Source organism: Electrona antarctica (assembly GCF_951216825.1).
Source record: "Electrona antarctica genome assembly, chromosome: 18".
Classification (NCBI taxonomy): Eukaryota; Metazoa; Chordata; class Actinopteri; order Myctophiformes; family Myctophidae; genus Electrona; species Electrona antarctica.
Window position 1 is genome coordinate 176,276 of NC_136799.1, and position 22,034 is coordinate 198,309.

Consider the following 22,034-nt stretch of genomic DNA (forward strand, 5'->3'; position numbering starts at 1 on the left):
GGTGTTTTAAAGCATTATGTTATACTTTAGCTATTGAAAAATAGCAGATCTACAAGCTCATAGCGCGCCACCGAGTGCCGTGCTTTAGGTCTGCTATTTTTGAAAAATCGTGAAAATGTGCCTCAAATCTTTGAATATATATTATTACAGAATGAACATTTTAACTCAAATCTTTGCTTCTGGGGGCGGGGGTCCCTGGAACATCATATTTTCAGATGGAGGGACGGAGGCCAAATAAATATAATTCTAGGGTTCCTTGAAATGAAATAGTTTGAGAACCACTGACATAGAAACATAGGTTTTTCAGAAAACTGTCAGGATTTAGAAGACATTTGTAGAATCTTCCTCGGGTCGAAATGGGTTAATCTCTTTATCAACTATCATCTCTAGGACCTACCTCTGTATCAACTATCATCCCTAGGACCAACCTCTGTATCAACTATCATCCCTAGGACCAACCTCTGTATCAACTATCATCCCTAGGACCTACCTCTGTATCAACTATCATCTCTAGGACCTACCTCTGTATCAACTATCATCCCTAGGACCAACCTCTGTATCAACTATCATCCCTAGGACCTACCTCTGTATCAACTATCATCCCTAGGACCTACCTCTGTATCAACTATCATCCCTAGGACCTACCTCTGTATCAACTATCATCCCTAGGACCTACCTCTGTATCAACTATCATCCCTAGGACCTACCTCTGTATCAACTATCATCCCTAGGACCTACCTCTGTATCAACTATCATCTCTAGGACCTACCTCTGTATCAACTATCATCTCTAGGACCTACCTCTGTATCAACTATCATCTCTAGGACCTACCTCTGTATCAACTATCATCTCTAGGACCTACCTCTGTATCAACTATCATCTCTAGGACCTACCTCTGTATCAACTATCATCCCTAGGACCTACCTCTGTATCAACTATCATCCCTAGGACCAACCTCTGTATCAACTATCATCCCTAGGACCTACCTCTGTATCAACTATCATCCTCTAGGACCTACCTCTGTATCAACTATCATCCCTAGGACCAACCTCTGTATCAACTATCATCCCTAGGACCGTAGTAGGACCGTAGTAGGACCGTAGCAGGACCTACCTCTGTTGTTTAGGGCTGGCTGTAGTCGCTCCAAGTCAATGATGTTTAGATGCGGTATGAGCTCCTTAATGAGTGGGGTTGGCAGCTCTGAGGACAGACAGAGATCACAGAACACTAGGGTCAGTATGAGCTCCTTAATGAGTGGGGTTGGCAGCTCTGAGGACAGACAGAGATCACAGAACACTAGGGTCAGTATGAGCTCCTTAATGAGTGGGGTTGGCAGCTCTGAGGACAGACAGAGATCACAGAACACTAGGGTCAGTATGAGCTCCTTAATGAGTGGGGTTGGCAGCTCTGAGGACAGACAGAGATCACAGAACACTAGGGTCAGTAATCCTCCAGTTTTCTGAAATAAATATTTTCACGATTTTTCAAAAATAGCAGACCTACAAGCTCATAGCGCGGACCCCCCCAAATCAACATTTATAAGGCCATGGACCCCCCATTTGAAAACATTATGCCAGTGACCCCGATAAGGGAGGATTTTTACAGCTCTAGCAGTGATTCCGAAACATATTAATTTCATGGACCCCCCCAGTTTCACAGGCATTATGCTACGGACCCCTGATTTAATGGCATTTCTATCTCTGGGACCCCAATTTATATTGTAAAACCACTGTTAATTTAACTCTGAGAGTGAACACTCTCTGAGTTACAGACCCATAAGGGTCCATTTGGTTCCTAACTATCTCTAATTGAGCTAGGTACGCCCTGGAACTCCCTCAAGTACCCCTGGGGGTCCCCAGACTATTCAACTAGTTGACTATTCGACTAGTTGACTAGTTGAATAGTCGACTATTCAACTAGTCGACCCTCTAAAACGACTAATCACCTGCACACAATGTCTTGACATAACATGTCTACGGTGGATGTTTATGACACAAACACTAGGCAGATTGAAAGAGGATAATTCAAGCTTGGACTACAGCTGCAATGTTGGTGAGTTTAACGTTGTTTAATACAAGCAGATCGCAAAGACAATTTGGATGAGTGGGGAGTCAATGGAGGGTATTGCAACTCTAGATTCATCCCATTATAAAAAAATCGAGAGTTGCAAATTGCGGCTAGAGCTCCTTAACCAGTGGGGTTGGCAGCTCTGAGAGGACAGAGATCACAGAACACTAGCGTAATGTTAGTACAAAGAGGCAGTGTTGTTTTTGGCAGCAAATTTCTATTTTACTTTTAGCCATAGTCGTCTTTGGACTGAAACTTCATTTAGTTTTAGTCATATTGATAGTCACCTGGAATGTTTTAGTGTTCGTCTAGTTCTAGTCGACTAAGTGTCATGCGATTTCAGTCGACTAAATCTACAGTTGATTTGGTCGACTGAAATGTATTTTGGCGGGCCTTGATGCTGATGCTGTACTGTGGCAGCGGTGGCCGAACGGATAGCGGTGCGGTCTTGATACCGGAAGGTTCCTAGTTCGAATCAGCCGTCCGACACGTTAAAATTACCACCGCTGAAGTGCCCTTGAACAAGGCATTGAACCACTACGATGAAATGTGTTCTATGAGCAGGGCCTGGCTGGAAACAAGTTCTTGAGCTTAGCCCAGATACCCTGGGTAAATATAGATTTAATTTCATTTCATTTCATTTCATTTCGTAATGACAGCTTTGACAAAATCCCCTTTTGGCCAAAAATTACAGTTTATCCGTGTGGTGAGGGGCTCAGAGTGCTTCCACTAAGGAAAGTAGGCTTTCTAATGACACAACACGCCTTTGTTTTGGTGAGTAGTTATTTTTATTTACGCTAAAGACGAGAGGCTGGTCTGCATTCATGCGAGCCCCGGAAGTCGAGAGTAACATATCTCTAAATGCAACGCATTAGAGCTATGGACCAGAGCTAGGGGGTCCCCAGCTAAATAGTTAGGAACCAAATGGAACCTTATGGGACTGTAACTCTGAGAGTGTACAAATGGACCCTAACGGGTCCATTTGGTTCCATTTGTACACTCTCAAAGAGTTAAATTAACATTGATTTTACAACATAAATTGGGGGGTCTCAGAGATAGAAATGCCATTAAATGGGGGTCCGTAGACTAATGCATGTCAACACCTTCTCTAATGGGGCCCATCTGAAGAGATATGCCAGGGACCCCCAGGGACCCCCATGAACCCCCATGCCAGGGACCTGCGTGGAGTGGACCTCCACGGGCTAATTAGTGTCAATGCGGGGGTCCTTGACATGAAAAAGTGTGGTGCTATAGCATGTAGACACCATTCGTATGGAATAAAACACAGCATCGTCCCAGACAGGGCTGTGTGCGTGTGTGTCTGTGTGTCTGTGTGTGTGTGTGTGTGTGTACAGTCCACTCACCCAGCAGTGTGTGTATGTGTGTGTGTGTGTGTGTGTGTGTGTGTGTGTGTGTGTAGGCTACTCACCCAGCAGTGTGTGCACCTCCATGTCGCTGACGTGCCGACATATCGCGTCGATACACAGCTGTTTGAGGCGGACCACACAGCCCGGGTGGACACCAGGCTTTCTGCTCATGATGTCCGCGGCGTACACGGCATGCATTCTGACGGGACCTCACCGGACCAACCGCCGCGGGGGGCCCGGTAACAACTGTCTGACCACCACGGGGGACAGGGTGTGTGTGTGTGTGTGTGTGTGTGTGTGTGTGTGTGTGTGTGACAGTGTGTGTGTGTGTGTGTGTGTGTGTGTGACAGTGTGTGTGTGTGTGTGTGTGTGTTTCTACCGAGGCTCCTCAAATGAAACTACAACGAAAACAACAACAACACTTTTTTTCCCCCTTGGCCGTCTTCTTCTTCTTCTTCTTCTTCTGCTGCTGCTGTACTCACTGATACCAGGGTTGCCAGATTGAGTGTATGAAAACAAGCCCAAAAAGGGGGTCATCATGCCCAGAGCCAGCTAATAGCTGTTGCCAGACTTTGGCAGACAGGCGCGGCCGTTTTCCGCTGTCTGCCGGGCGTCTTTTCCGGGTTTTTAGACAGCTGGTGGATGGGGGCAGAATGCCGCGGGGGCAGAGCGTTTCCGGGAATCTGCGCCGTCGCGGCATTCAGCCGTGTGGGTGGAGCAATTCTTTCCCATCCACCAGCTGTCTAAAAACCCTGGAAAAGTCGCCGGCACACATGCAGCGGAAAACGGCCCCGCACCTGCAGTGCCGTCGCTTCCTATACGCGCAGTACGTGCTGCGAGTAGGGCAACACGCCGAGGGGGGCAACACGCCGAGGGGGCAACACGCCGAGGGGGGCAACACGCCGAGTAGGGCAACACGCCGAGGGGGGCAACACGCCGAGGGGGGCAACACGCCGAGGGGGGCAACACGCCGAGGGGGGCAACACGCCGAGGGGGGCAACAAAATGTGCCAAAAAGTGCCGACCCTCAAAATAACAATTTTCTCTGCGGCTCCGCCGTGTAATGACGAGCGGCCATGTGTGCGTCCTCGCAAAAATAGCCGATCTGCACAAGGAATTGCAGTGCTCTCGTTGGGAGGGGGGGGCAGCACAAATATCCTACGAGTAGGGCAACCAAATGCTACGGCCCTGCGCGCCTGTCTGCCCAGGTCTGGCAACAGCTAATAGAATGAGTTGCGACATTGAGGGGGCAGAAAACAGCCCGGTCACATTGGTTCATGTACTCGCGCGTTGAGCCCCATAGACTCCAATGCATTCCGTAGACTTTCGGTTGTCCCCCATGCTCAAGAGCCGCCATTGGACTGTGAAGCCCCATGAAAGTGTTTGCGTAACTCTGTCTTACTCTGACTCTGGACGGTCATGCCTATATGTTCCCTCAGCCCTCACTTCACATGGGTGTGATTTTTAACTTTAGTGTTAGACAGTGTTAAAAGAAGCCAGACTAGGCTATTTTGAAAATAGCCGATCTACAAGCTCACAACGCGTCGCAATGCGATGCGACGCGTTGTGAGCTTGTAGATCGGCTATTTTAAAAAACTTTCATCCATGGACAAAATGTGACAAACTGTTGAATATTCTTTGAAACATTTTAACAAGACAAATCTTCTATGGGGTGGGGGGGGGGGGGGTTCCTGGCACAGAATATTTTTAGATATAGCAGGGTCCTTATAGGGATGTGCCGATGAGACATTTTGGCCGATATCGATTTATCCGATATAATGAATTGCTGTTATGGCCGATAACCGATCGATATGATCTCATTCTGTATTGAAAAAATTATAATAATTTTGTCCATTCTGTAAAATACATGTAACAGGGTGTCTGCACTGCAGGCTTAGGCAAGTCAGATTTATATTTAATATTTTGAGCTTGTAGATCTACTTTGGGCTTGTTTATCCGTAAAGACAGATTCATCTAAAAAACAACTCGAATCGGCCGATACGATGTGTTCGCCGATTAATCTCCCATCACCGTCCTTAGTTGGACCATTCTGGGGGTCCTTGTGACTCCTTGACATGAAAATGTAAATCACTGGTTTAAACGACACTAGGAAAAGGGAAAAAAAGCATACAATTTACAATTTAGGCATTTAGCAGACGCTCTTAATCCAGAGCGATTTACATTAGGCAAGAACAAAAGTATGGGAATACATCACATATATAAAATGCATTTATCAAGAAACATGCGTAAGCTAAGAACGTAACTAGAACATATCTATATAATGACACTATACATATTAACTATACATATATAAGCATAAATAAGCAACTACACTTAAGAAACAATTACAAGCCCCCAAAAACCCTGCAACCCGCAACTACAAATACTTACAAGCAACTTTACAGATAATGTCCAACTGTTTTTATTGTATTGTATTTGTGACACTTGCTTTGGAAATGTAAACGTTTGTTTTCTCATACCAATAAAGCTCATTTGAATTAAATTGATAAAGAAGCCCAAAGTCGCTTATAATAAACCGACATGGCAACACTGGTTCTTCTTCTACTGTGCTGATACTGTCTGCTTCCGTCTTCCGCTCCTCCTCTTCTTCTTCATCTTGTTGTGTTGGCCGGTTGCAAAGATAGTTGCATTTGGGGCAAACAGCGCCCCCCGCTGTACACCGGAGGATTTGTGAGTCACTGCTGCTCGACTGAGTTTTATTCGAATTCACTCACAGTTAACAGTTTTTTCTATTGAGTTTTGCTTGAAATGTACTGTAATTCTGCAAACTGTTAATAAATACTTCAATCAATCAACCAATGGTGTTTACATAGTGTGTGTGTTGTTCACACAGGTCCTATATATGTTCATTTGATTGATTGATTGAAGAATTTATTAACAGTTTGCAGAATTACAGTACATTTCAAGCACAAACTCAATACAAAGGCTGTTAACTGTGAGTGGACGACCCAATTAAGCATTACACTTGTTTCCAATAGGGTCCACCATGTTCAAATCATCAAAACATTTAGAGACGTACAAATAGACACTTCTATAGACAGAACAGGAATTCATCATAAAGGAGGTAAAAAGGGAAAATAAATATATACAGTGAGGGGAAAAAAAGGGGGGGGCGGGGGGGGAATTCAGATTTTACGGGGGCCAGTTTCGAATTGCAGCCATCCGTAGGTGCCCTTTGAGAGCGGTTTTGAAGGAGTCAAGGGATTCGCATGTCTTAATGACAGTTGGTAGGGCGTTCCATTGAATACCTGGTAGCCTTAGCTTCTGGTCCATAGCCTAGAGAGCAGTGGTTCCCAAAGTGGGCGGACCCCCAGGGGTCCCTGAGGGAGTTCCAGGGGGTCCCCCAGCTAAATGATAGTTTGGAACCAAATGGACCCTTATGGGTCTGTAACTCTGAGAGTGTACAAATATCAGAGTTAAATTAACATTGATTTTACAATAATATAAATGGGAGTTTAGTTCCAGAGATAGAAATGCCGTTAAATGGGGGGTCCGTAGACTAATGCATGTCAAACTGCAGGGGGTCCTTGAAATTAAACGGGTTGAGAATCGCTGCTAGAGCCGTACAACTATTCTCATATGGGGGGTCTCTGGCATGTATGTTCAAATGAGGGTCTAATGAGTGTCAATTTGGGGGTCCTTGACATGAAAAGGTTTGGTTGCTTTACTATAAGTTATATATTATACATGATGAACATCTAACTGATCCAAATGTTTGGATTTGAATAATAATAATAATAATAATATCTCAAACTCATTTAGCCTTTTCTACTTTACATGGAGGGCAGAGGCAACAACAAACTTTATTAGGAGGGAAAAAAAGAAACACATGCGGTGGGGGCCGTCGGGATCGGGAGTTGAACCCGCGGCACACTGCCAGACTGGATTACCAGCCAAGGTGCCTGGACCGCTGAGCCACGGCCGAGGCCTATAACTGGCTATTGATGGTGACGTAATAAAGATATAGGTTTCAGATTACATACACGTATACATAAAGACATTACCTTTAATTCATGACCCGACACTGAAACATATCATAATTACGTCACCATCAACATCTCTACCTATCAAGCATACGCACATAAATAAGCCAGCTGACCACAGTATAGTCCGTTCAACTTACAACTTACACTTACAAATCTACAAGCTCACAACACGTCGCGCTGCGACGCGTTGTCATCTTGTAGATCGGCTATATTTTCAACATTGCAACCAAGTGTAAAATGACTTATACTGGATAACTTCTTCACTAGTCTGTTCCTAACATTTTAGTCTAGTTTTTATTTGTTGACGAAAGTGTCAATATATTTAGTTTTAGTCACCATAGCTTAGCTTTCATTTAGTTTCCATTTAGTTTTCGTCAGTGAAAAAAGGTAGTCGACGAACACACACACGCACACGCACACACACACACAGTGAAAGTGTGTGTGTGTTGGTTGGTGCAGGCAGCAAGGATTTGGGAATATTGGCCTTTATGTGACTGTTTTCTGTGTCTGATTTATTCGACCACCAAGGGTTAATTGCTACAAATGAAAACAGTGATTGCAACACACAGGACTGTGGGTGTCAAGTTATTTAGAAATTGCCCAATAGGGGAAGCCTATCAGTTCCAAATGTGTGTGTGTGCATGCAGATTATGCTGACTGACAAAACACACTGTTTCAATTCAGAAGCACCTTTATTAGACAACTCCCCTAATAACACTAGTGTGTGTGTGTGTTAATCTGAAGCACCTTTATTAGACAACTCCCCTAATAACACTAGTGTGTGTGTGTGTTAATATAGTTATTCTATTTATAGTGACTCATAGGAATAGACTCTGTGACAAACAGGTATAGTCTGGTGACCACCGGAGAGACGGGTGACAGCCGGAATGTAGACGGCACCCGGGTGAGCAGTATTGGTTAGCGCCCCAGCCTGTGTCCTCCGTGAGGAGGGGAGCAGTATGGGTTAGCGCCCCAGCCTGTGTCCTCCAGGGTGAGCAGTATGGGTTAGCGCCCCAGCCTGTGTCCTCCATGAGGAGGGGAGCAGTATGGGTTAGCGCCCCAGCCTGTGTCCTCCATGAGGAGGGGAGCAGTATGGGTTAGCGCCCCAGCCTGTGTCCTCCGTGAGGAGGTGAGCAGTATGGGTTAGCGCCCCAGCCTGTGTCCTCCAGGGGGAGCAGTATGGATTAGCGCCCCAGCCTGTGTCCTCCGTGAGGAGGTGAGCAGTATGGGTTAGCACCCCAGCCTGTGTCCTCCAGGGGGAGCAGTATGGGTTAGCGCCCCAGCCTGTGTCCTCCAGGGGGAGCAGTATGGGTTAGCGCCCCAGCCTGTGTCCTCCAGGGGGAGCAGTATGGGTTAGCACCCCAGCCTGTGTCCTCCAGGGGGAGCAGTATGGGTTAGGGCCCCAGCCTGAGTCCTCCGTGAGGAGGTGAGCAGTATGGGTTAGCACCCCAGCCTGTGTCCTCCATGAGGAGGAAGCCCAACAAACCCTCGGTGAGGCCTTTAGGAGGGCCATTATAATCCACCACTCCTGAATGGAGTGCCTGGTGCTGGGAGTCTGGTGCAACGCACAGGTCCTGGGCCTGGTGAGAGCAGGAGGGGCCCGGACAGGAGTCAACCCACAGAGCCTAGTTCTTCCACGCACCAGAATTTGGTTCTCCCAGTCCCGGCAGAGTAGTTCCGGAGCAACGGATTGTGTGGCCTTGCTCATTCCCTGATGGACTGATCGAGGGTAGCTACTGGGACGTAAGTCGGGATTTGATCAACCCCGGCTGGGTCGCCTGAGTGAGGGGTATGATGTTGGGAGACCCGAAACCCCGTTGATCTCAGGAAACATCACTGAGGATACGTCCCAGGTGCATCCATGCGATTTATTTTTAGTTATAGCTATACTACTATGATACAATACTACTACTACTTCTACTACTATAAGTTACAATACTACTACTACTATTACTACTACTATGTCACAATATGACTACTACTGCTACTATTATTATTATTATTATTATTATTAATAAGCTGTGTGCATGACAGGGAGTTCCTCGACGCACGTCCCACTGGGAGGAGAGCCCGGGGCAGACCAAGGATCACGTCCCACTAGGAGGAGACCCCGGGGCAGACCAAAGATCACGTCCCACTGGGAGGAGACCCCGGGGCAGACCAAGGATCACGTCCCACTGGGAGGAGACCCCGGGGCAGACCAAGGATCACGTCCCACTGGGAGGAGACCCCGGGGCAGACCAAGGATCACGTCCCACTGGGAGGAGACCCCGGGGCAGACCAAGGATCACGTCCCACTGGGAGGAGATCCCGGGGCATCTGGTTAGGATGCCTCTCGGGCGTCCCCCTAGGGTGCCAGTGAAACAAACGGATACAAGTTTATATGTTCAGGATGTCTGTTGTTGCTTTGTCTGTTCAAAGTGCATTATGCCATTATACTGCATGACATGCTGTTCACAAGTTTGTCCACCAGGGGATGCTCATGTAACACACTTCTAGGTTTGCTCATGATCAGTTCTAGCTGTCACGTTAGCAGTAGTCTCTCGAGACAGACTGTTGACTGGCAAAGAGGGCGCTGTTTTTCCTTTATTGTTTGAGGATGGGTTCTCAGATTGTGTTCGCAGTGACAGTGGTGACCCTGCTGATGTTCTACATAAAAGAGAACCAGGAAACCACCAGGTGAGTCTTACCAGGTGAGTCTTACCAGGTGAGTCTTACCAGGTGAGTCTTACACACACTTGTAGGACTGTATATATACCCACGCATGCATAGGCTACTAATATACTGTACACACAAATAGCCCTGTCTATAGTCCAGAACAGAAGACTATTATAACATTTTAATACTAGACTAGAAGTAATTAAAGCGGGATTTGGAGCTGTGTAACGTGGTTTTATATTGTTGTAGCCTATACCGACTGCCAAATTAAGGCAAATTTCCATTTCATGTAAGAGTTAATGGACAATAAAGTTTCCTTCATCTTTATCTTTATAGGGGTAAGGTGGGCTGTAGGAGTATAAGGCCAAGCCGTGAATCCTTTGGGAACCGCTGGCCTGCCCTAGAGGTCCGAGACCCACTGCTGAAGACCCATGTCCTGCAGCCATCTGTGAATGTCAACTTTATTAGCAGATATAGGCTATTTGCCGATACCGGCAAATACAGTCCGATAACGATATGTGGCCGATAGATCGGTACATCCACATTACTTTTATTTTTTATATCAAATAATTTTTATCCCACGATTTTGCAACCCATTTTTTCACCCAGTGTCAATTATCTAATGTAATCCTGGCCGCTACACTTCCTCTGCCAACCTGGGGAGAGCAACAGACTGCATGACATCATGCTTCCTTCTGTGCACGAGGAGTCCAAGCTGCTTCTTTTCACCTGACAGGGGAGAGTTTCCCTGGTCGGACGTAGCGCGTGGAAGGAACACGTTATTCCGACCAGTTCCTTTCCCCTCCATCAGGCGCCCCGGCTGGCCAGGGGGAGGTAGTTTAGAGACCAGGATTACTGCATGTTTTTTGTGAGGGTACCTACCCTAGGGGACACGGGAGAACATGTGAGGGTACCTACCCTAGGGGACACGGGGAGAACATGTGAGGGTACCTACCCTAGGGGACACCGGGAGAACATGTGAGGGTACCTATAGGGGACACGGGGAGAACATGTGAGGGTACCTACCCTAGGGGACACGGGGAGAACATGTGAGGGTACCTACCCTAGGGGACACGGGGAGAACATGTGAGGGTACCTACCCTAGGGGACACGGGGAGAACATGTGAGGGTACCTGTCCTACCCTAGGGGACATGGGGAGAACATGTGAGGGTACCTACCCTACGACACAAGGGAGAACATGCAAACTCCACACAGAAAGGCCCTTTCACCAACCCCACCTCGGGTATGGGCACTGATGACACGAAGGAGGGAACACGCCCCCAGCGCCCACAGCGTCCCCAGAGGGAATCGAACCCAGAACCTTCTAGCTGTGAGGCGACAGCTCTACCGACTGTGGGAATCGAACCCAGAACCTTCTAGCTGTGAGGCGACAGCACTACCGACTGTGGGAATCAAACCCAGGACCTTCTAGCTGTGAGGCGACAGCTCTACCGACTGTGGGAATCGAACCCAGGACCTTCTAGCTGTGCGGCGACAGCACTACCGACTGTGGGAATCGAACCCAGAACCTTCTAGCTGTGAGGCGACAGCTCTACCGACTGTGGGAATCGAACCCAGGACCTTCTAGCTGTGAGGCGACAGCTCTACTGACTGTGGGAATCGAACCCAGAACCTTCTAGCTGTGAGGCGACAGCTCTACAGACTGTGGGAATCGAACCCAGGACCTTCTAGCTGTGAGGCGACAGCTCTACAGACTGTGGGAATCAAACCCAGAACCTTCTAGCTGTGAGGCGACAGCTCTACCGACTGTGGGAATCAAACCCAGGACCTTCTAGCTGTGAGGCGACAGCTCTACCGACTGTGGGAATCGAACCCAGGACCTTCTAGCTGTGAGGCGACAGCTCTACCGACTGTGGGAATCGAACCCAGGACCTTCTAGCTGTGAGGCGACAGCTCTACCGACTGTGCCACCGTGCTGAGAAACATTACTAATGCCACCATGGACCACTACTGTTCATTCCAACAGATTATTGATTTGGGCAAATTAAATGTATACATTTATAAGTCAAAGTAGGCTAGCCAGCTCTAGGTGTTGAAATGTTGTGAACATTCAAAGGGGATTTTCTCAGCTTTGGGTAAAACGGCACAATCATTTTAAAATGGTCATATATCCTTCAATTCTTTTCCAATTTCATTGAATGATACATCATATGAAAACTTACATTCTGTACTTTAATAATCTGTAAAAAACTGAAAAATTACTCTGGTCGAGATGAGGGCCTATTTGCCAGACCCGGTCACATTACTCTGGTGGAGATGAGGGCCTATTTGCCAGACCCGGTCACATTACTCTGGTCGAGATGAGGGCCTATTTGCCAGACCCGGTCACATTACTCTGGTGGAGATGAGGGCCTATTTGCCAGACCCGGTCACATTACTCTGGTCGAGATGAGGGCCTATTTGCCAGACCCGGTCACATTACTCTGGTCGAGATGAGGGCCTATTTGCCAGACCCGGTCACATTACTCTGGTCGAGATGAGGGCCTATTTGCCAGACCCGGTCACATTACTCTGGTGGAGATGAGGGCCTATTTGCCAGACCCGGTCACATTACTCTGGTCGAGATGAGGGCCTATTTGCCAGACCCGGTCACATTACTCTGGTGGAGATGAGGGCCTATTTGCCAGACCCGGTCACATTACTCTGGTCGAGATGAGGGCCTATTTGCCAGACCCGGTCACATTACTCTGGTGGAGATGAGGGCCTATTTGCCAGACCCGGTCACATTACTCTGGTGGAGATGAGGGCCTATTTGCCAGACCCGGTCACATTACTCTGGTCGAGATGAGGGCCTATTTGCCAGACCCGGTCACATTACTCTGGTGGAGATGAGGGCCTATTTGCCAGACCCGGTCACATTACTCTGGTCGAGATGAGGGCCTATTTGCCAGACCCGGTCACATTACTCTGGTGGAGATGAGGGCCTATTTGCCAGACCCGGTCACATTACTCTGGTGGAGATGAGGGCCTATTTGCCAGACCCGGTCACATTACTCTGGTCGAGATGAGGGCCTATTTGCCAGACCCGGTCACATTACTCTGGTGGAGATGAGGGCCTATTTGCCAGACCCGGTCACATTACTCTGGTCGAGATGAGGGCCTATTTGCCAGACCCGGTCACATTATTTGTGGTTCTCAAACTTATCAGGCCGCGACACCCGAGAAGAATCATTAACTCATGGGTCATAATGTGACACACACACACACACACACACACACACACACACACACACACACACACACACACACACACACACACACACACACACACACACACACACACACACACACACACACACACACACACACACACACACACACACACAATCTAAGCCCTGAGGGCTTGTTCGGTCAGATACACTATTGCAGTTATTAATTAATCTCTCAAAGACGGATGCTTTGATTATAAATTATAATAGTCCATTTGTGTATTTGGCCGAATACAGAAGGTTCTCAGATTGGTCATTCATTGACCACAGATACATAACAATACCAGGAGGACAGTCAGTCAGTCACCTCACCAGCCCCGCCCCCAGCCATCTACACTACACATTATCAGTCACCTCTCACCAGCCCCGCCCCCAGCCATCTACACTACATATTATCCTCTGCAGCCTCATGTGACCTGTGTGTTCGATATGCACACGGCTGCCATCTTGCCAGCAAGGTGCTAATGTAGCCCCCAGCCAGACCAGCCTGCAACAGCCCTGCCAATCGGGGCTCAGCCCTGTTGGCACGACAGGTTGCGCGTTGGTCTGGCGAGTGGGAGGAGCTTTTTTTCATAGCTTTTTTCATAGCTTTTTACATAGCTTTTTTTCATAGCTTTTTTTCATAGCTTTTTTCATAGCTTTTTACATAGCTTTTTTTCATAGCTTTTTTCATAGCTTTTTTTCATAGCTTTTTTCATAGCTTTTTACATAGCTTTTTTTCATAGCTTTTTTTCATAGCTTTTTTCATAGCTTTTTACATAGCTTTTTTACATAGCTTTTTTTCATAGCTTTTTTCATAGCTTTTTTCATAGCTTTTTTTCATAGCTTTTTTCATAGCTTTTTTCATAGCTTTTTTCATAGCTTTTTTTCATAGCTTTTTTCATAGCTTTTTTCATAGCTTTTTTTCATAGCTTTTTTCATAGCTTTTTTCATAGCACTCGATTGTTTTACCTAAGTAAAAGTACCAATACTGCAATTTAGAACTACTTCGCTACAAGTGAAAGTACGGAATTGGAAATGTACTTGAGTAAAAGTACAAAAGTATCGGCATCAAAAAGTAATACAAGTAAAAGTACTCATTGTGCAGAATGTGCCATTTCACAAGTTCAAAATGTGTACAAAATCTATTGAAAGTAGCAGATCTACAAGCTTGTAGATCAGCTATTTTCAAATGGCCGAAATGTATATAGGGTTGAAGTGGTTAATGTATGTTTTCTAATCAAAATTTTAATCTACCAAAGTAACTAGTAACTAAAGTTTTCAAATAATAGATTACTTATTATTCAGACTGAATAATAATAATAAAGATGGTTCATTCGAATTCCTGGGAAATTCGCGGTGCGTTATAGAGCGTCGCAGCCCAGCCCCCTCGAGAGAACCAGAAAATAATTCCCCGTTCATTTTCCTCATAGACTTTTCAGAAAGTATTTATTTAAAGACGTTTACGCCACGGACAAGGCCAACTCTTGTCGTGACAAATCATGACAATAAACACAATGTTTACATTACAACACTTTTTTTGTTGTTTTTCTTCTTTGTAATTATTTGTTTGGTCCAAAATATTGTGTTTGATTGATTGATTGATTGAAGAATTTATTAACAGTTTGCAGAATTACAGTACATTTCAAGCACAAACTCAATACAAAGGCTGTTAACTGTGAGTGGACGACCCAATTAAGCATTACACTTGTTTCCAATAGGGTCCACCATGTTCAAATCATCAAAACATTTAGAGACGTACAAATAGACACTTCTATAGACAGAACAGGAATTCATCATAAAGGAGGTAAAAAGGGAAAAGAAACATATACAGTGAGGGGAAAAAGGGGGGGGGCGGTGGGGGTGGATTCAGATTTTACGGGGGCCAGTTTCGAATTGCAGCCATCCGTAGGTGCCCTTTGAGAGCGGTTTTGAAGGAGTCAAGGGATTCGCATGTCTTAATGACAGTTGGTAGGGCGTTCCACATTTTGGTGGCATAGGAGCGAAAATAATTTAGTCCCTTGTTTGTGCCGAATCTGGGTTGTACATGGTTCGTTGCACTCCCTCTGGTGTTGTGGGTGTGGACTTCGTTAACATTAAGGAAGTATCTACACAGGTACATGGGTATCTTGGTGGTGTATCGAATCTTGTGGACCAGACCCATTGCAAGATGCTGTACTCTGTCGTCGACCCCGTCGTGTGTGTTTGTTGTCATGATTTGTCACGACTCGAGTTGGCTTTGTCCGCGGCGTAAACGTCTTTAAATAAATACTTTTTGAAATGTCTATGAGGAAAAAATGCATTGGGATTCATTTCTTGGGGCCTGGCGTGGTCATGAAAGGGGGCGGGACTGCGACGCTCTATTGTGTACGTGCACATGGGCGTCGTCATGAAAGGGGGCGGGACTGCGACGCTCTATTGTGTGCGTGCACATGGGCTTTCTTGATGGATAACATGGAAAGTCCCGTACAGCTGACCTGTCCCTGTCCAGCTGACCTGTCCCATGTGAGCTTTTAATCACCTTCAAGTAAATGTGCTTTGTTTACCGTCCACCACTGATAAGGTCACGTTATCGTCTTGGACTATATTCATTATCCGTCATTAACCACATCATTGTATAGTTTTACTGCTAAGTTATCTTAAGTGTTCATGACTCATTTCACAGTATATCATGAAGGCTGACTTGACCTTTGAGACTAATTGATATGGGCAGCATATCCCTCTGTGTGTGTGTGTGTGTGCGTGCGTGCCACAATTATTACATAATCGCCCAATCGCAATTATTTGAAAGTATTTTTCTAAAACTATTTCTATTGCCAATGTACTGTAAGTCAATGGAGTTTAAAAGAGTTAGTTTGGATGAGAGGGCTTTAGGTGTGTACAGAAATGACAAACCTCCATAAATCTGAGCTTTAGTGGGATTAGGATAGTGGACACGCATGAGGAGTCTTAGTGGGATAGTGGACACGCATGAGGAGTCTTAGTGGGATAGTGGACATGCATGAGGAGTCTTAGTGGGATAGTGGACATGCATGAGGAGTCTTAGTGGGATAGTGGACACGCATGAGGAGTCTAATGAGTCTTAGTGGGATAGTGGACATGCATGAGGAGTCTTAGTGGGATAGTGGACACGCATGAGGAGTCTTAGTGGGATAGTGGACATGCATGAGGAGTCTTAGTGGGATAGTGGACACGCATGAGGAGTCTTAGTGGGATAGTGGACATGCATGAGGAGTCTTAGTGGGATAGTGGACATGCATGAGGAGTCTTAGTGGGATAGTGGACATGCATGAGGAGTCTTAGTGGGATAGTGGACATGCATGAGGAGTCTTAGTGGGATAGTGGACATGCATGAGGAGTCTTAGTGGGATAGTGGACATGCATGAGGAGTCTTAGTGGGATAGTGGACACGCATGAGGAGTCTTAGTGGGATAGTGGACATGCATGAGGAGTCTTAGTGGGATAGTGGACATGCATGAGGAGTCTAAGGAGTCTTAGTGGGATAGTGGACACGCATGAGGAGTCTTAGTGGGATAGTGGACATGCATGAGGAGTCTAAGGAGTCTTAGTGGGATAGTGGACATGCATGAGGAGTCTTGTGTATGTTCCGTCAAGACCATCCCTGTAAGTGGGATAATTATTGCAGTCTCTGTCTTTACCACATATGGATCAATTATTTGTCATTTTCTGGCTATGGACCAGAGCTAGAGTTACATCAAGGCTATGGACCAGAGCTATGGACCAGAGCTATGGACCAGAGCTATGGACCAGAGCTATGGACCAGAGCTATGGACCAGAGCTATGGACCAGAGCTAGAGTTACATCAAGGCTATGGACCAGAGCTATGGACCAGAGCTAGAGTTACATCAAGGCTATGGACCAGAGCTATGGACCAGAGCTATGGACCAGAGCTATGGACCAGAGCTAGAGTTACATCAAGGCTATGGACCAGAGCTATGGACCAGAGCTATGGACCAGAGCTATGGACCAGAGCTATGGACCAGAGCTAGAGTTACATCAAGGCTATGGACCAGAGCTATGGACCAGAGCTATGGACCAGAGCTATGGACCAGAGCTAGAGTTACATCAAGGCTATGGACCAGAGCTATGGACCAGAGCTATGGACCAGAGCTATGGACCAGAGCTAGAGTTACATCAAGGTCACTACTTCCCTGAAGAAGGCAGACAGGTCGAAACGTTGGTTTCTTTTCAATAAATATACAGCATCGTGGCTACGTGTGTGCGGCCTTTTCTCATTTTTACTTATTTACTGCCTTAGGCCAGCACCTCACCAATACTGGTGTGTTATTTACTGCCTTAGGCCAGCACCTCACCAACACTGGTGTGTTATTTACTGCCTTAGGCCAGCACCTCACCAATACTGGTGTGTTATTTACTGCCTTAGGCCAGCACCTCACCAATACTGGTGTGTTATTTACTGCCTTAGGCCAGCACCTCACCAATACTGGTGTGTTATTTACTGCCTTAGGCCAGCACCTCACCAATACTGGTGTGTTATTTACTGCCTTAGGCCAGCACCTCACCAATACTGGTGTGTTATTTACTGCCTTAGGCCAGCACCTCACCAATACTGGTGTGTTATTTACTGCCTTAGGCCAGCACCTCACCAATACTGGTGTGTTATTTACTGCCTTAGGCCAGCACCTCACCAATACTGGTGTGTTATTTACTGCCTTAGGCCAGCACCTCACCAATACTGGTGTGCGCCCTTTCCCGCTTTGTCTAACTACACCACCCAAACCTCCACTAAGCCCTCCACCCAAACCTCCACCCAAACCTCCACTAAGCCCTCCACCCAAACCTCCACCCAGCCCTCTGAGCTGAACACAATCTAAGCCCTGGGGGGGAAATTCAGTCCACTAACAACTATTTCACTTCCAGTTATAAATTAATCTCTCAAATACCGATCCTCTGATATAATAAGTGACCAGATTTGACTGAGAGCCTGCCACCGTGCAACCTCCAGCTTTTTTCCAAAATGAGTTAATAGCACAGGCAGACTCTTCACATACTAGATAATACTATAATTATATAATTAAAAACAAAACAAAAAACATACTATAATTCAAAATAATCCAATGGCAGCACCTCAGGTCCTCTTAAGGCTCCTGGAATAGGATTGGTCATTCATTGACCAATCTCAGGTGCTTTGCCAATTATGTGCTGTCCCCCACTTGCAACATCCACACAGGCCACCAGTGGGCGCACCGGCCCACAGGTTGAGAACCACTCCCTTATGGAAGAGGTCCCCAAACCTTTTCATGTCTCAAGGACCCCCGAATTGACACTAATAGAGGGTATGCGCGTGACATCATCATCAAACCAGGAAGTTATGCAGGAACGCCTACTGAGTGGCAAAAAACTACTTTCTGGCCTTGACATCCCATACATCCACATAGAAAAGTCATATCTGATTGCATTAAACAACATTAAACGATGTTAAACTCACTTTGCCTGTTGCTTTGCCACTCGATGTGCCATACTCTATTAGCCCTGCGGACCCCCTATTTGAAGAGATATGCCAGGGACCCCCATGAGAGAAGATGTTTACAGCTCTAGCAGTGATTCTCAACCCGTTTAATTTCAAGAACGCCCAGTTTGACATGCATTAGTCTACAGACCCCCATTTAATGGCATTTCTATCTCTGGGACCCCCAATTTATATTGTAAAATCAATGTTAATGTAACTCTGAGAGTTACAGATGGAACCAAATGGACCCTAACGGGTCCATATGGTTCCATGTGTACACTCTCAGAGTTACAGACCCATAAGGGTCCATTGGGATCATTTATCTGGGGACCCCCCTGGAACTCCCTCAAGGACCCCCTGGAACTCCCTCAAGGACCCTGGAACTCCCTCAAGGACCCCCTGGGGGTCCCCGGACCCCACTTTGGGAACCACTGTCTTATGATACATTGATCAGTCAGTGTAGGAAAAAGTACTCGCATTTTGTGCTTAAGTAAAAGTATCAATACTGCAGTGTAGAAACTCTCTGTTTACAGTAAAAGTATCAATATTCCAGTGTAGAAACTCTGTTTACAGTAAAAGTATCAATATTCCAGTGTAGAAACTCTCTGTTTACAGTAAAAGTATCAATATTCCAGTGTAGAAACTCTCTGTTTACAGTAAAAGTATCAATATTCCAGTGTAGAAACTCTGTTTACAGTAAAAGTATCAATATTCCAGTGTAGAAACTCTCTGTTTACAGTAAAAGTATCAATACTGCAGTGTAGAAACTCTCTGTTTACAGTAAAAGTATCAATATTCCAGTGTAGAAACTCTCTGTTTACAGTAAAAGTATCAATATTCCAGTGTAGAAACTCTCTGTTTACAGTAAAAGTATCAATATTCCAGTGTAGAAACTCTCTGTAGGCCTACAAGTAAAAGTCTAGAATTCAAAATGTATACCCTATAGAGTAATGTAGCCTATTAATATATAATGTAGCCTATTAATATATAATGTAGCCTACCGGTATATAGCCTACTTGAGTAAAAGTACAAAAGCATGAATTGGTATCAACATGTACAGTGGAAAGTAGCAATTATGCAGAATGTCTCATTTAAAAGGTTCAAATGTTTTTAATATTTTTTTTAAAATGGCAGCTCTACAAGCTTGTACCTATTTTCAAATGGACGAAATGTATACAAGGTTGAAGTGGTTACTGTATAATTATAAATGTATACAAGGTTGAAGTGGTTACTGTATAATTATAAATGTATACAAGGTTGAAGTGGTTACTGTATGCTTTACAAAGTATAACGAACAACTATAAAGCTGTCAAATGAGTGCCAAGCAGGGACTGACCCCCCAATCCAACCCTTGATGCTGAGTGCCAAGCAGGGACTGACCCCCCCAATCCAACCCTTGATGCTGAGTGCCAAGCAGGGACTGACCCCCCAATCCAACCCTTGATGCTGAGTGCCAAGCAGGGACTGACCCCCCAATCCAACCCTTGATGCTGAGTGCCAAGCAGGGACTGACCCCCCAATCCAACCCTTGATGCTGAGTGCCAAGCAGGGACTGACCCCCCAATCCAACCCTTGATGCTGAGTGCCAAGCAGGGACTGACCCCCCAATCCAACCCTTGATGCTGAGTGCCAAGCAGGGACTGACCCCCCAATCCAACCCTTGATGCTGAGTGCCAAGCAGGGACTGACCCCCCCCCCCCCAATCCAACCCTTGATGCTGAGTGCCAAGCAGGGACTGACCCCCCCCCCCCCAATCCAACCCGTTGATGCTGAGTGCCAAGCAGGGACTGACCCCCCCCCCCCCCCCCAATCCAACCCTTGATGCTGAGTGCCAAGCAGGGACTGACCCCCCCCCCCCCCCCCCCCCAATCCAACCCTTGATGCTGAGTGCCAAGCAGGGACTGACCCCCCAATCCAACCCTTGATGCTGAGTGCCAAGCAGGGACTGACCCCCCAATCCAACCCTTGATGCTGAGTGCCAAGCAGGGACTGACCCCCCCAATCCAACCCTTGATGCTGAGTGCCAAGCAGGGACTGACCCCCCCAATCCAACCCACTGATGCTGAGTGCCAAGCAGGGACTGACCCCCCAATCCAACCCACTGATGCTGAGTGCCAAGCAGGGACTGACCCCCCAATCCAACCCACTGATGCTGAGTGCCAAGCAGGGACTGACCCCCCCTATCCAACCCACTGATGCTGAGTGCCAAGCAGGGAGGCATTGGGTCCCATTTCTTACAGTCTTTGGTATGACCCGGACGGGGATCGAACCCCCGACCTCCCAGTTTCAGGACAGGTCTGGTTGGCTATAACACCATGACCATGGTGTTAGTCCCTCCCCTCTCCTCCATGTGGGCGTGTCTCCATGGTGTTAGTCCCTCCCCTCTCCTCCATGTGGGCGTGTCTCCATGGTGTTAGTCCCTCCCCTCTCCTCCATGTGGGCGTGTCTCCATGGTGTTAGTCCCTCCCCTCTCCTCCATGTGGGTGTGTCTCCATGGTGTTAGTCCCTCCCCTCTCCTCCATGTGGGCGTGTCTCCATGGTGTTAGTCCCTCCCCTCTCCTCCATGTGGGCGTGTCTCCATGGTGTTAGTCCCTCCCCTCTCCTCTCCTCCATGTGGGTGTGTCTCCATGGTGTTAGTCCCTCCCCTCTCCTCCATGTGGGCGTGTCTCCATGGTGTTAGTCCATCCCCTCTCCTCCGTGTGGGCGTGTCCACATGGTGTTAGTCCCTCCCCTCCTCATGTGGGCGTGTCTCCATGGTGTTAGTCCCTCCCCTCCTCATGTGGGCGTGTCTCCATGGTGTTAGTCCCTCCCCTCCTCATGTGGGCGTGTCTCCATGGTGTTAGTCCCTCCCCTCCTCATGTGGGCGTGTCTCCATGGTGTTAGTCCCTCCCCTCTCCTACATGTGGGCGTGTATCCATGGTGTTAGTCCCTCCCCTCTCCTCCATGGGGGCGTGTCTCCATGGTGTTAGTCCCTGCCCTCTCCTCCATGTGGGCGTGTCTCCATGGTGTTAGTCCCTGCCCTCCCCTCTTCATGTGGGCGTGTCTCCATGGTGTTAGTCCCTCCCCTCTCCTCCATGTGGGCGTGTCTCCATGGTGTTAGTCCCTCCCCTCTCCTCCATGTGGGCGTGTCCATATGGTGTTAGTCCCTCCCCTCTTCATGTGGGCGTGTCTCCATGGTGTTAGTCCCTCCCCTCTCCTCCACGTGGGCGTGTCTCCATGGTGTTAGTCCCTCTCC

General features: G+C 47.0%; 1 protein-coding gene across 1 annotated transcript in view; it reads right to left on the reverse strand.

Annotated features, from left to right (window-relative positions):
- The window catches only part of LOC306942533 (uncharacterized protein), a 28,043-nt gene extending 24,146 nt beyond the window's left edge, over window positions 1–3,897 (reverse strand). Inside the window, exons 1-2 of the mRNA XM_079528496.1 lie at window positions 3,497–3,897; window positions 1,114–1,200 (exon numbers count right to left, since the gene is read on the reverse strand). Of these exons, the coding sequence (XP_079384622.1) occupies window positions 1,114–1,200; window positions 3,497–3,632 (223 nt within the window). The 5' untranslated portion in view covers window positions 3,633–3,897. The remainder of the gene's footprint in view (window positions 1–1,113; window positions 1,201–3,496) is intronic.
- Window positions 3,898–22,034: the final 18,137 nt, after the last annotated feature.